The sequence below is a fragment of the Phalacrocorax aristotelis genome, chromosome 14 (assembly GCF_949628215.1).
Source record: "Phalacrocorax aristotelis chromosome 14, bGulAri2.1, whole genome shotgun sequence".
Taxonomy (NCBI): domain Eukaryota; kingdom Metazoa; phylum Chordata; class Aves; order Suliformes; family Phalacrocoracidae; genus Phalacrocorax; species Phalacrocorax aristotelis.
The window spans coordinates 17,094,966-17,110,141 of record NC_134289.1 but is presented as its reverse complement, the minus strand read 5'-3'; the positions used below and the strand labels follow the sequence as shown (position 1 = coordinate 17,110,141).

The 15,176-nt window shown below is 40.7% G+C and overlaps 1 protein-coding gene across 6 annotated transcripts in view; it reads left to right on the top strand.

Annotated features, from left to right (window-relative positions):
• Positions 1 to 15,176, top strand: part of ADK (adenosine kinase) — a 298,134-nt gene that overhangs the window by 130,390 nt on the left and 152,568 nt on the right. For all 6 annotated transcript variants that reach the window (XM_075109456.1, XM_075109455.1, XM_075109457.1 and 3 more), the window contains one exon: positions 11,515 to 11,687. In XM_075109456.1, coding sequence (XP_074965557.1) covers positions 11,515 to 11,687 — 173 coding nt within the window. The remainder of the gene's footprint in view (positions 1 to 11,514; positions 11,688 to 15,176) is intronic.

The window sequence follows — 15,176 nt, the reverse complement described above, 5'->3', positions numbered from 1 at the left end:
AAGATTTCCCTTACCTTCCAATGCTGCCAAATTAGGTTTGGGAGTTAGTGCTGAGGCTGTCTGGTGTCGAGTATCTTCACCACTGTTGAATTCAGGAAAAACAAATTTAAGAGCAATTTGCAGCTCTTTTTCAGAAGTACACAGGAGCTGGTGACTAAATTATCTGTTCTGTGAAAATTACTTGAACTTACTAGAGTGTCTGAGCCATGCACCAAAAAAATTCAGGTCGTGTGAAGCGCTGCTTTCAATGGCACGTAGTTATATGTGACTTCTGTCATCCATTTTGGTTAAAAAAAAAAATAAAATTGTTACAATCAAATATAAAAACACCATGAAGGAAGGAGTTTATCAGTTTAAAAGTAATCAAAACTATAATAAATAATTGTATTTTGCTATTTTGTTTGATCTCTTAGGAATCAGAATGGAGTATCTTTACAGTTTATGACAAACAGAAGCTGCTTCAGATTGTTTTGGCAAAGGTATTGCTTGTGTCCCACCACAGCAAATCTAAAGGCATTATGGATGAACCTGGCAAGGGGAAAAGTGATCCTTGTGAGCTGGAGCAAATACAATACAGTATGATCCCTGAGGTCCCTTCCAACCTGTGATTCTGTCATTCTGTGATTGTGATTTATATGCTTAAGAGATGCAGAAATAGGAAAAATAAGATTGTTGCCATTCAGTTACTGGTGAATAGAATAAAAAACATTTATTTACATGAGGGGATAATATTAACTACTGTGGAGGAGCGGCATACCATCGCTGCCTTAGCAAAAGCATCGGCCTCAGGGGCTCGGAGACGTCCTCTGCACCGGCCTGCAGCATTCCCAGCCCAGGAGCGGTGGCGCGGAGCAGGGAGTGGAGCCGTGGGCAGGGGCGTTGCAGGGTACCTGCAGGGGACCAGCGGCTGGGAGAACTGCCGAACCTCCTCTGCAGATGAACCATCCACACGGAGCATTACTTGCAGCAGCCGTTTGTCCAGGCTTGTTGATGTCAGTAGGCAAGCAATGGTAAGAAGTAAGTGCTTCTTGTGCAGCTGATATTCTGTATTGACCTTACATCTAGTTGGTACTGGAGGAAGAACCTAAATGGTAACTTAGAAATGTGAAAGTATATACTTTATCCAAAGTTCCTTGTTCCTTTCTGAACTGCTGAAGGTAAGGGGTTAATATTTGTACACAGCAATAAACATAATAACAGATTTGTTTCGGTAACACAAACTTTTGAGGAAGTGAGTCCTTTCTCTTGGGAACACAGTGGCGATTACTTTCATTATTTTGTGAGAGCATGTATGAGTCCTCCTCCAAATCATTGTTCACGTGCATGCTGTGGGTCCCGTATTCCCCCGGAATCTTTGGTGGACATGGTGCATTTCCAGCTCCATGTGGTTGGAAGTCACACATGAGGAATCCAGAGGCTTTTTGGAGACTTGCCTGTCCTAAGGCAGTCATTTTTCAGTTGGTTCTCATTTTTCTGCCTTAGGAGGGGGATCATTCCTGAAGAATATTGAACCCAGGAGGGGATGCATTTCCATGTGGAACTGTGGATGGAGGATAAGGGATAACACTTAGCCGAGGCCAGTCCTGAAATATTAATCCCTAATGGGGTCGACTTAAAGCCTAATATCACCTTTCCAAAGTCGGTCAACCAGAGTGCTCCTAGCCTAATGAGAGAAAGCCTTGAAGTTAGAGGAGAGAGACCAGAAATCTTTTATTTTAAAATTTTATTTTAACTTATGTTCTCCTAATCCCTTCTGGAGACACTTCTTTATTAACTCTGGAAGAAATAAACTTCTTAGCAGCTTAGGTGTAACGCTCCACCACAATACTATAAGCCTTGCTGTACATATGCAATAAAGTTTAGGATGAACTCGCATCCTTTGCGACTGGGTGGGATTGTTGTGGGTTTCTTGAAAAAAGTTTGCAGTTTAATAGTGCTAATCCCATCACTTTTGTTTGGAGCTCCTGGAACATTTCCTCCTTCGCACTTCTATCAAAAAAACAGTTAGAATCTGGCTAACTATTTAATTTCTACACCAGTGCTGCTAGTGCTAAGTGACAGCTAATGACTTGCTTTCCTGACTTAATTGTCTGCCTTTGTGGCGTGGTGTGACAGGTTCTTATTTAGGCTTATGTTTACAACAGGTGAACTTGTTCTGTTACCTGTAAGCCAGACCTTGGCATTTATGAAACCCCTCATTTTCTAGTGGAGAGTACTGATTCTTGTTTTTTAAATCTAGGTTATGTATCCCATTCCTTCAGAACGATGAGGTACTACTGAATAAAAGCCATAGTGCCGAAAGTGAACGCACTCTCCAGAAAAGCCCAGGCATCTTTAGTGACATCCCTGAGGGCTGTCTCTGCTCAAGCATTTTGTAGACTTTCCCGCACGGAGATTATCTACCTTCTCCCTTCCCTGCCCGCCCCTCCATTATGGCTTTGGTGCAGCATCAGGGCACGATGCATGATTATAGTGAGGAGTTTGAGTCAGTGTCTTCCCACAACTACTAGGTAAACTTCTAAGTTTCAGATACTCTTGGAGTCAGCCAGTGTAGGAATGAGGTGTGGAAATCAACCACTAACTGAATAAAAATAGAGGTTATTTAGTAGCAACTGAAAATTCTTTGAAATGTACTTTCTGTAGGCATGTTTGCAACTAGCCCTCCTCTTCTTTTGCCAAAAAGATTGGGGTTTAGAAATGGAAGGGTGAAGTACACTTCACATTATCCACTACTTGTTGCTGTGGCAACATAGATGCATAATTTCAAAGGCAGGCATTTCTCAGCATTTGGGATAGACAACATTTTGTGTCTTCTTGCTATTTCAGGTTGAGAAATAGGATTATGATTCTTACAATTATCACAAGTTCTTACAATTATCACACGTTCACTTGAAATATAATGAATGCTGTATGTTTGTAAGATGTATAATAATTTATGAGTTAAAAGGGTGATCTCTAATTGCTGGAGAATGCCTTATAAATGAAGGGTTTGCTGTTACAACTAAAATGATAATCTGTGTTACGAGAGCTTTGGTAAATAGTTTAATGCATTGGGAATTCTTGACAACAGATAGAGAAAGACCTCCCACTTTAAAAACTCCCTTGCCTTAACTGCTTTCTAACTCCACTAGTCAAAAGCTGTTAAGCTTTAAGTGCTCTGTCATATTTGTAGGCTTTTATAGCAAAGAGTAGAGCAGACAGCAGTGATGATGGAAAACGATGGTAGGTAGACTTAAAATACTATAAAGCATAGAGGCAATTGTATGTAATGCCTGGAATTGAAACCTTTTTGAATGAAATGATCAGCCATATGTGCCACCCTTATGGACCCTGTAAGAAGAGGAGAAGAAATGTACCCTATTGCTAACTGTGCATGAAATTGCAGTGTTAGGAGATATTGACCAGATGTTTCAATCTCAACAAATAGCTTGTTATGTGACCGAGTGAAAATCTCGCTGCTGCTTTGATCACATACACCTTAAAAGAAGAAGTAATTTAATAGAGGCTGTCAAAGTTCATCATTGTCAATAAACTTTGACTTGACCTTTGCCATCTGTTTTTGATACTATTGCTGATACAAGCTGATAGGCAGCTGTTTACAGTTTGGGCTTTATGAATTCTGCACTGCCAGACAATGAAAGAAGCCTCTTCACTTGCAGATTTTTGCCGTCATTCCCAGTGTGGGTGTATTCATTGACACTGCACATCATCTAGCAGGGGAGTGAGTGTGACATATGCACGCATTTTGAAAAGGAAGATTTGTTCTAAGGTTATAGATATGCAAAATCATATGTGAAATATCCTAAAATGTCACTTTGCAACAATATCAACTTCACTTACAGGTTAGTACTTAAATATGTATACCGTGTTTTACACTGGAGAATTTCAAGGCCTTTTTAAAATGTTTATCAGTCTTCCTTGTATCTCCATGAAGCGAGCGCTAATTCTTTACAGGTAGAATAGGCTGAGGCGTGGTTAACAGACGTGTACAGCTGCCCAGTGAGTCTGTTGTACTGTACCCAAGTATGATGTTCCATTTTCCTGGTGTTAATGTGCTTGCATTAAGAGCTTGACACTGCAGCTTCTAGCCACAGAGTAACGAGACCTTTTTTTTTGGTTGTACTTTATTTGCCATTTTGCCACGTTTCTCTCAGTGTTCAGCAAGGAAGTGAGTATCTTCGAGTTTTGACTGGTAAAGGTACTCTTAAGCCTTACCTTGTACATAGCTTTGTAACATTAGCAGGTTTCTTGATAAACAGTTGTCTACACTGAAACAGCTGCAGAAGAGTCCCAAGTAAACCTGGAATTACTACCATTGTGACACCCTTCATGTAACTGAGTGATGAAGAACTGGCATGGCCTGCCCTGCTTTGTAGGTGTATCATCTTTTACCCAGTTTCGAGAAGGGACTATGCTGATGTTGTGGAAAGGGAAGGGGAGTGACACATGAGGTCAAACAGCAAGGAGGTGGTTGATGCCTTGGGTTCTGCCCTTCAAACAGGGAAGGGGCATGCAGCCGGGGCACGCGGCCAGCTGCAGTCTCAGTTACGTGCCTTGGAAGGTCTTGCAGGAGGCGTTCTGCCTTTGGCCTCAGATAAGGCATGCTGAACTTCAGAAGAGAGGCTGCAGCACTTCAGGTGTTTGAGGCAGAACTGTAGCATTGTAAATACAGGATACAGGGGCGATGGAGTAAGGGACATGGGAATGAGGTGCTTAGACTGGCCACTGTTTAAGGGGTGGAATAAAAGAGAGCTAGCTTTTGTCCACATTGAAACTTTGGAATATGGCTACTACACGTCTAATTATGGAACCTAATCTTGTATTTCCTTGTACAGCAAGAAGCTAACAAACTAGCCTGAAAATAGAGCAGTGGGCAAGCAGATGAAGAGCAAGACAGAAAGAACAGGAAACAATACAAAAGAATAGCAGCACTGAAGTAGTTATCTGGATTATAGATATTGTTAAGAGGCAGGTTTAGCTTTGTGTTTTTAAATGTAGAAGTGAACGAAGTACTGCTCCTGGACTCTCAGTGTTTTGATAGACATCTTAATTTGAAAAGCTATCGCAAAATGCAACTTGTGGTGCCACATTAAAACTAATAGATACTCCTGTGCAGAAACTGGGATGGTACGTGTTGAACCAAATCCTGGTAAGATGCAGATACTTCTCTCATTGCAAGGCTTTAGCTAGTCTTTTCCTTTGAAAAATATTATCACTTTTATCTCATTTGACTGGAAGTTGCTTGAGGGTGTTGTCATGCATTTTAACAATATCACTTCCTTATGCAAGATTTGGCAGCTTCAGCTAATGGTGGAAGAATTACTGTACAGGACATGGGGCTCCTTTTTGCAAGCCTGCTTTTATAAAGATAAGCTTATTTTTTCCTTTTCCATGGCCATTATGTGATAATAGCCATTGTAATCTTTAAATGTTGATCAATGAAAAAAAGAAAGAGGAAAAAAGGTTGCAAAGGTGTTGGAACAAGTCTGTAGTATCTCATCGGTTTTCCAGCGTCTTGATGCTGTATTCTCATAACAGTGATTCCTGAGTAGGTAGATGGAGTCTGCTTGGGGTGGAGATGATTGTCTTCATAGCAGCCCATATGGTGCTGTGGTTTAGGTTTGTCACCAAAACAGTGTTGTTCAACACAGCAGTGTTTTAGCTATTGCTGAGCAATGCTTGCACAGCATTGAGGCCTTCTCTTTTTTCAGTCTGCTGCCCCAGCAAGTAGGCTGTGGGGTGGGAGGGAGGCTGGGAGAGGGGACACAGCCAGGGCAGCTGACCAAAGAGAGATTCCAGGCTGTATGGGGTATAGTTAGCAATAAAACTGTTGGGGACAGGGAGGGAAGGGGAGGTTTTTGAAGGTAGCCATTGCTGCAAAACTGGCTGGGCATCGGTCTGCTGGTGGGAGATGGTGAATGATTGCCTTTGCACCATTTCATCTTGACCTGTGCTTTTTTTTTCTCACCCTTGCCCTTCCAATTCTCTCCCCCATCCTCCCAGGAGGGGGAGGACTGAGAGAGCAACTGGGTGGGGGCTTAGCTGCTGGCTGGGGTTAACCCACCACGGCAGGGATTTTAAATTACGCAGGATGTGTAATAGTAACAGAATACTGCATTCTAGTTGTGCTTGAGGTGTATCACATCATTTGCAAGAAATGAGTGACCTCACTTGGAACAGTGGCACTGTTACCTTCTTTTAGGATTGTTTTGCATGTTGTCAGGTTTTCCTGTTTTTGAGATAGATATGATGATTTAGTTTTTGATGCCACTTTTTCTCATTTTATCTGATTTTCTAAGATAAGGTGTGGTTTATTTTCTTTCAGCATCTAAAATATTCCTAAAAATATTCCTAAGAGCTTTTTAATGAACTGTGTATATAATTGGTGATGGGAAATGTCCTAAGGGTACAACAGACTGGTGAAACCTTCTGAGAAGTGTATTGACTCATTCTAAAATGCAGAATATAAAAAGAAGAGATACTCCAAATAGAGTATAAAAAGAAGCCATTTCTGTTCTGATTTACTAAAAAGAATGGTTCATGAGTAGTTGCTACCATTGTTTAGATTGTAGCAAGCATGTTAAGTCTCAGCTAATTTTAGGCCTTTGGAGTCCTCTCCTCTGCAAGCTGCAATTTAAAATAAGATCAGTTTTGACAGATCATGCAGAGAAGAGTCCAGCTTCAAATAACACACTTCAGATGCACTTCAGATGTCTGTATTCAGCGTTAATGAGTTTTGAAGATCCTTCACTGTGAAGGGGCATAATGCTTCCTGTTGTGTTGTCAGTTCTTAGGCATTTAGGATTCAAGTCTACAGCTGAAAAATCCTACGCGCAGAAGGTATGTCAGCCTAAGCAAAGCTTCGTGAGCTTTGGCGTTGTTAGTTTAAGACGACTGACAGATGTGGAAATGCACTACTGGCTGCAGCTTTAAAAAAGAATTCAGGAGCTAAGGAGTTCAGCTGGAGAACAACGTGGGGCTGACAGTGAGCATCTTCATCAGCCTCCTTGTTGTGATTATCGATGTTGTCCCGTTAACAGTGGCACCTACAGCAAAGCAGAGTCAGAGTAGGATGAAATAATTTCTGAGGGATCTTTGTTTTAGTGAGAGGGCTATAAAGCTGTCTTAAGCTTCATCAGTATAATGTTTTTAAGTCTCATGGGGCTGTGTACTGAGGACCCAGCAGTAACAGGCTCTCCTTTTGCAGGGGAAGATCTTTGCAGCTGGAGGTGAGGCAAATTAGATCAAGTATTTAGTTTTGCCGCTTTGTGCCTTTCAAGTAGAGGTCCTCCTCTACAGTGAACGTTGCAGGAACAGCAAAGAAGAGCTTTGAATACGGATCGAGTGTTGCCATGTGGGATACTGGACTCTGCCCCTGTGGCAGAAGCATGGCATTCTCAAGCTAAACAGTATAAACTTGGGAAATGCAAATCAAAGAACTCAGTTCTCTCCCTTTCTTTAATTCCTTAAGACCACTGATTTTCTTTAGCATAGTATGAAGGGGCATTTGCTTTATTTTTAGGGTGGAAGGGACCATTCAGGTAACTGCCATCTCATCTTGAATGTTGTTCTCAAAAGACCCCATTAAGCAGGCAATCAAAGTCAAGTCCCTTCTAGTGTTGGAAGAAGTGCTTCTAGAAGTGCTCTGTAACTCAGAGGAAAGGTTGTTTTCAAAGCTGTTTTCTAATCAGACAAAAGCAGGAGATAGGTGTACCACATCTTTGAGTCTGAGGATATGAAGGAGTGGGACATAGTTAACTCCAAGCAGTCCCACAAAGTCACAGCTGAGTCTTCAGAAGTTTTACTTGTTACCAAGTTTTCTTGGCATCTCAACATCTTGCAAGAAAAGACGATGTTCTCTGCAGTTGCCACCCACTCTCTGGAACACAAAGGTTCTTACACTTCTCTGATATCTAAGCATGCCAAACAGTTCACCCTGTTAATTCTGATAATGAAAAAAACACTTGAACAGATACTCCTCCTACTGTGAGCCCAAGTTAGCCTCATGAAAATAAGGAGAGCAGCGTTCTGTCACTCTCCAGTGTATCCTTGAGTGGCCGGGGTGCTGGCCTCTTTTGGAAGTGCTGACTTCCAAAGGAATTATTGCTATTATACAGAGTAATGTGCCTGTAGGAATAGGGTAATCTGATATTAGATGATGCTTATTTTGAAATCAGCCCGATTTTAAGACAGAGTTTATGCTAAAGGCAAGAAATAAATTTTAAAAAGTTAATATTAGTTTTTAGTTTACCAGGGTGCATACAACAAAAACGTAAGGAAAATGCAATCTATTTAACTCAAGAGAATAGCTGAAAGGTATTCTACTTCCCATGCTTATTCCTCTGTTCTGGATTCTTGTCAAAGGGTCAGGGACAGTCCTTGTGTGTACCTGATGTCCACGCTGCGTTGACAGAAGACAACTTCAGGGTGGAGAAACACATTATATTTCATCAACCACTCTAGATTTTGAGTTTCCTTTGTGGTATGCCCCTCCAGAGGCTGTCGTGTTCCTTCATGATAAGTTCCTACTTCTGACACTTCTGTCTCTGGGCCATTAACAGCCTCAGATTCCCTTGGGTGATGGTGAGGATTCATGGTGTGGCCAGGTGCCAACCTCTCCTGACCAGACTGTCAATACAGTTAGTTAATAGCTGCCTCACTGCCTAGCCAAACCCTAGATAATTAACTCATTATGCTAGTGCCTGCTGAGCTGGGTCATTTTCCGTTTCTGTTTAAAGTCTTTTTCATTCAATTAAATCTTGTATTCCACATAAATCTATAAAATGAATTTGCAGTTTAGATAACCATATACCTGGCATTAATGTGTGCAGTTATCGGCCTTCAACTGATGTTAGGTATAATGCTGCATGACTGTTTCATGGTGATAAATGTCTTGTGATGACTGACCCCCATTCCCGTTCAGAGTGTTTTAGCCAAAATATTGCTAATAACAACGGTGTGTGAAGTACACTACAGAAGCCTGTTTTTTCCATATTGGGTTATTAAAAATTAAACTCCAATCCAGGGTCAATTTTTTTTGTCTCTTGTTTTTTTTTTACACGGATGCAAAAAATGCCTGCTGTGACTCGTTCCCCTAGGTGCAACTTCAATGCTATGACACAGAGAGATTTCTATAGTTCAGTTTCATCTTGTTTGTAACGTGACGTCTGGGTTTTGCCTTTACTAATATGTAGCCTTTTAGCTGAGGTGAGGGAGGAACAGTTTGGAGGGGGTCTGCAACCAGCAAGCACTCACCACCGTATTGCAGGAATATGTGGAGATCATTCCAAGAAGCTGGGAGTATCTGTCACTGGAGATCTGTGATGAGAGGATCTTTCCAGAAACACCGCTGAACTACTTTTCCATCTTCCTCAGTGTTGCTTAACATAGCTCAGATGTTCAAATGAAAAGGGTGTCTATACAGGGGGAATATCCTCCCTCCATATAATACCTGTGTTTGAGATAGTCATGGGTATGGGCAGAGCCACTGCTTATGGAAGAAGTGGTCTGCACAACATACAGAGGTTCATCTCAAGAAATCCTGGATCATGACTTCTGATTCTGGAGAATAACTTTACTTTCATTTAAAGTAAGGATTGTGAGAGTTATATATGGCTTGCATCACATCTGAATTCAAATTGAGCTGCTGCCAATAGCCAAAACTGTGATACTTGAACAGAAAATCTTTTTTCAGAGATGTGTGTGAAATATTGCTTACTACTGCTCCAAATGTTGTCAGACTTTATATATAAAGGATGGAAAAGTTATGTCATTTGAAATAATGTTGTAAGCCTAAGGTGCAGTTTGAAGTCTTAAGTTTTTTGAAGAATTGTCAGGGTTTGATGCTTTGATAAGTGCTGTTCATAGTGATCTCTATTAATTCTTGTTATCTGAGAAAGCGAGGCATGCTTTTCAACATGGGGCACAAGGCTTCAGCTACTTCTGTTCTTATTGGTGTGGAAATTGGTTCCATACTTGCTTACAGTAGGTCACAGCATCTTTAGTCTTGTTAAGTAATCTGTTCTACTTAAACATAGGTCCAGATATAACAGTTTGCTGTTCCTAAGACATCCTAAATGAACACTAAGCAAACGTGTATTATGTGTGTGCAAATGTATGTAAAATACAAGGTTATTGTAGATAATTCTCTTGTTAGGGGTTTTCTTAATTTATATCAGAGTGATATGGAACGGATTAGCAGAGCATAAGCAGTGTGCATTTCATGAATGAGAGATTGAATGCTGCCACCATCTGACGACACAAACTTTATATACATTAAATTGCTGCAGGAAAGAGGCCTTGCAACTTTTGCCCACCTTGGCCTCATTAATGAAGACTTTTACGTGACTAAATATTTTGTTTTTCCCCTACCCTGGAGCTGGAAGTAATAAAGATGTGACTAAGCATGTATTTGCAACGCAGTTACTTGACCTTTCTACAACCCACGGCTACCACTAATGCTGCTTTGTAATGGAGACATTGTCGTTTATTTAAAACTTGATTAGGAAACAATTATAAGTAGGGTTTTAGTATAGCAGTAAATTGATGTAGCCTTTAATTCATACTATGGATTGAGCGGATAAGCTTTCTGACTGTAATTAGAGTGAATTATAATGACTTCAGCTGGTTGACTCACCACCAACAGAGTAGGGCCTATCATTGTTTCTCCACATTTATTTTTTCAGTTCACTCTTGATTTTACTTCACTGCTAAATGCTGTTTTTTTAACTTAGTACAAAACGGAGTTACACTTACAGTTGAATGATACATATTTTGTGTTAATAAAAGAGGAGCTTTATGAAATCACCTGGCACCTTAGCAACACTGTGCAGCTATGCTCTTTCCTCATAATTCAAGTGACAACTGTTCTTGATGAAGTTGGAGATGGATATTTTCATGCGCAGTTTAACAATATAAATGGGGACTATTTCCTTCTTCGCATGTAATTAAATGGTAGACACAAACGGTTATTTTCAGTACTCTTTAGTTTTTGTATGTAATGTGAATGTTGCACAATGTTTCTTCCTAGGTTTCTCAAGCGTACGGGTTTCCCTGTGTGCTACCTCTCCGGTTTTTGCGGCATTTTTGGGGGGTTTTGTTTCATTTGTCTTTTCCTTATTTGCTACAAATTTTCTTTAAAGATACCATATGTTGCTTGATTAAATGTAAGTGTAGGGGCATCTCCTTTGAGCACAGGAACTTCTTTTGAAATACCTTGTAAAAACATACTAATCTACTTTATTTGATAGTGAACTGTGTGTATTGAAGTTTTACATTAGGTATTAAATGCTCAATGGGATCATTAAGGGTAAATTTTTTTTTATTCTTTGCTGACCTTCCCTCCCTTGATGTACCAGATGTTTTTTACTTAAAGGCTGGAAGTGCTCTGTAGGCACAGAATTAAATATGGCAAGCGGGGAGAAAAAAAATGGCAAAAAGTAATAATATATCATGCATGCTAACTTTTTATTTGTTTTTTGTTTTGTTTCTTTTTTCTTCCCTGTCAATCTGTAGTGGATGATTCAGAGCCCTTATAAAGCTGCAACTTTCTTTGGGTGCATTGGCAAAGATAAATTTGGAGAGATCTTAAAGAAGAAGGCTGAGGAAGCTCATGTGGATGCCCATTATTACGAGCAGAGTGAAGAACCGACAGGAACCTGTGCTGCGTGCATCACTAGTGACAACAGGTCAGGGGCCTTTGATATTTTCCTAAGACAGAAGTGCAGTTGGCATAGTGTGAGGAGCATAATTTGTTTGGAATATTTGGCCTTGAAAAATTGTGATTTGAATGGTGAAGTATTAGTTTAAGACAGCACAGGGCTGCCCGCTCATGGTTTGGGGCTGGGCGGTATTAATATACTTCTAGAGAACAGCAGCTGTGCTATGGCAGAAAAGTGTGAGGTAACAACATACTACTACCTTCTGAACTTTATAGCTTCCCGTTGCTCTGGAGAGAGAACATGCGTGCGAGGCAAAAGCTGGTTAACAAGTACATTTATGCAGCCTACGTGAAAGCTGATTGGCATGTAACGCATGTACTTGATGGCAAGTGAGGAGCATACTGCAGGTGATAACGTGGTTAAAGAGGATAGGTGTCGGCATATAGCCTGGTTGAAGGGGTTAATTTGATTTTATACAAGAGGAAGAAAAAAGGTTTTTTTGTTGTTGCAGTTGCTGAGAAGTTAATCCAATAACGGTAATCCTGTATGTCTACATCTTAACAATTTCTTCTGAATTTTGTCTTCCATGTTTTCATTTGCTACTTTTTTTAGATTATCTTTGCTGTATTAAAAAAAAAAAAATCACTTCTGCAGAACTCTATGATATATTCAATGTTTCCTATATTTGTAGACGGTGAACAATGGTCTGTGTGGTATTTTGTATGGTTTCAGAGCATCCCATAAGTAAGAACCTGTTTATAGAATGATTTATTTTGGGTATTGAAATAAAACTAGTAAAAACAAGAATTTCAGAAAGAGATAATGAAGGCAATAGGCATTTATCCTGAGCACATCCCTTTGCTTTCTTCTTTCTCCCTCCACCCACAACACTTGAACTAGTGTACTGCTTCTTTGCTGATTACCTCCTGATGATTTTTTAAGGTTTCACAACCAGCCAGTCAGGTCTGCCTTAATCTTGAGATGTTACCAGCACACACCAACCCTCCTTGATTTCTGCCATGATGTAAATTTTCTGATACTAGATATTGAAACAATAATGAAAATGGTATCGGTTACCGTGAAGAATATTTTCTTTTTGGCTCTCAATAAGAGCAAAATATCTGTCATTATCCTTTTGGTTTCTCCTTGTGGCTTTCGGTGCCATCGTTTGTGAGAAATTGCTCTTTCCCTTTCAAAGCAGTATCAGGAGTTGGTATAAGTTATTAAGGCAAGATAGCTGTCCAATAACTAAAATTCACACCAAATTTCCTGAGAAGTTGCTGTGTGCTTTGGATAGAATTAGAAAAGGCAACAGGCAGCAACACGAGCTGAACCTGAGAGCGGGGCGGGGGGAGAATTTTTCCATGTAATATGTAGAACCCTGGAAAAATTTTAGTTAGAGCGGACATCTGTTCCAAACCCCTGCAGAATGCAGGGCCAGCTTTGAAGTTAGACCAGGTTTTTCAGGTCCATGTCCAGCTGGGTTTTGAATACCTCCAAGGATGGAGGTTGTGCAACTGCTCTGGGCAACCTGTTCCAGTGTTTGATCAGTCTTCACGGGAGAAATTCTTTTGATGATATCCAGTTGGAATTTTCCTCCTTCCAGCTTGTGTCTGTTCCTTGTGTCCAAGAACAGTCTGGCTCCATCTTCTCTGAAAACTTCCATTAGATATTTGAAAATGGCAAGAAGGTCTCCCCTTAAGTACCTCTTCTTAAGGCTCACCCAAGCTGTTCTTCATTTGTTAAGTGCTCCAGCTCCCTAATATTCTTGATGGCCTACTGCTGAACTCACTCCGTTATGTCAGTGTCTTCCTTGTACTGGAAGCTCAAAGGTGGACATGGAACTCTAGATGAGGTCTGGAGACCAGAACAGGGGTTCGCCTCCATTCTGAATATATAACTTCCTTTGTCCTGCTGGCTGCACGCGTGCTCATAGAGACCGGAATGTGAGTAACCTTCTCTGTGCGGCTGCGGTGCTGACTCGTGGTCCAAGCCTGGTCCACCAGCTCCTCCAGGTCCTTTTCTGCAAAGCTGTGTTGCATCCTGTCAACATTCAGCCTATATTGTTGCATGGGAGTTATTCTGTCCTAGTTGTATGGCTTTCCATTTGCCTTCAAGTTTTCTGTCAGCCCAGTTCTCCAGGCTTTTGAAGATCCACTGAATGATAGATAGCCCTGTCCTCCAGTTTATCAACCTGCCCCTCCCAATTTAACGTCATACATAATGTCTTACTCTCAGGAATGAATGTACATATTCAGTGGAGGAAGAAAGTTCATTCATCTTCATCTAGAGTTTTGACATTAATAATGTCTACAGACTTCCCCCTTCATCTCCAGGATCCATATTCAGTTTTTCAAAGAGAAGACAAGCAACAAAGATGTTTCTGCTCTGTGATTCTCTCTCTCTTCAGTCACATAGCGTCTGTGTACGCATCCTGTAGCAATCACCATTTCCTAGATGACATGATGGGAAACTGAAGTCAAGACTGTCAATAGACATACATAATGAATTCAGGAAAAATATGTGCATCTCTTGCCATGCCTCTCAATGGAATTTAAAAGTTTAGATGAAATTATTCATAAAAATAGCTGCAAGTACTTCTTTGACTCGTTAAGCAGGATGTTTGGTTTGCTAACATAAAACAGTTTTCTCAAATGTTTGCTCAAATACTGGAGACAGTGGCTTCATCTCAATCGCTGTTTTAGAGCATGCTGTAGAGTGTGCAGAGTACGAGAGACGCATTTCCCTCCTTGGGAGACAGAAAGAAATTGCCGACGGTTGCTGCTAAAGGGTTTATTGTGCAACCCCCCCTTCTTCTAGCTAGAGCAAGTTTATTCTCAATCTTCAATTACCCTCTGATCGTTTCTTGGTTTTCAGCGTTTTCTGTATTTGTAAGAATTGCTTCAACCTGGCCCCAGTTGATACCTCTGTTTATTGACTAATCTCTTAGCCCATGCCTCAGCTGGGACAACTTCCTCCTTCAGGTAATTCAGCTCGCTTGTCTCTTTTGGAGGAGCTGGCTAATAGCACTCCAGGTTTTCCCAGTAAGGGGTTGTGTATGTTTATGTTCCAGATGCCCTGATGTGAATGTTTCTTGTTCCTGCTAAGTCTGTCTGGCTTTTTGCAGGAGAGGTTCTAAACTAATTCCAATTACCACTCTGAATTTTCTAGTTTAGCAATACTAATACGCTTTTTCTCAGAGCTTTTCAAGAAAATCCTAACACCTGATGAAACTCTAAAGTAGTACCTACACTGTCATAATCTGCGACTTGGATTTGTGCGTTCCGCTCAGAAATACCCGCATGCAGTCTCTATTAGGCTTTGATTTGAAGCACGCTGGCTGCCTCCAGTTACCATATTTCACTGAAAAAACATCACCTTCTCTGTGTCCCACATGTTGAACTTAGTGCTGTTAGAATTACAGTTTTAATTCGGAAAAGCTTGGTGCTATGTGTTCAGCGTAACAATCTTCTATTGCGCATCACGTGCAGAGCATCTCTAGAGTTAGATGTAGCC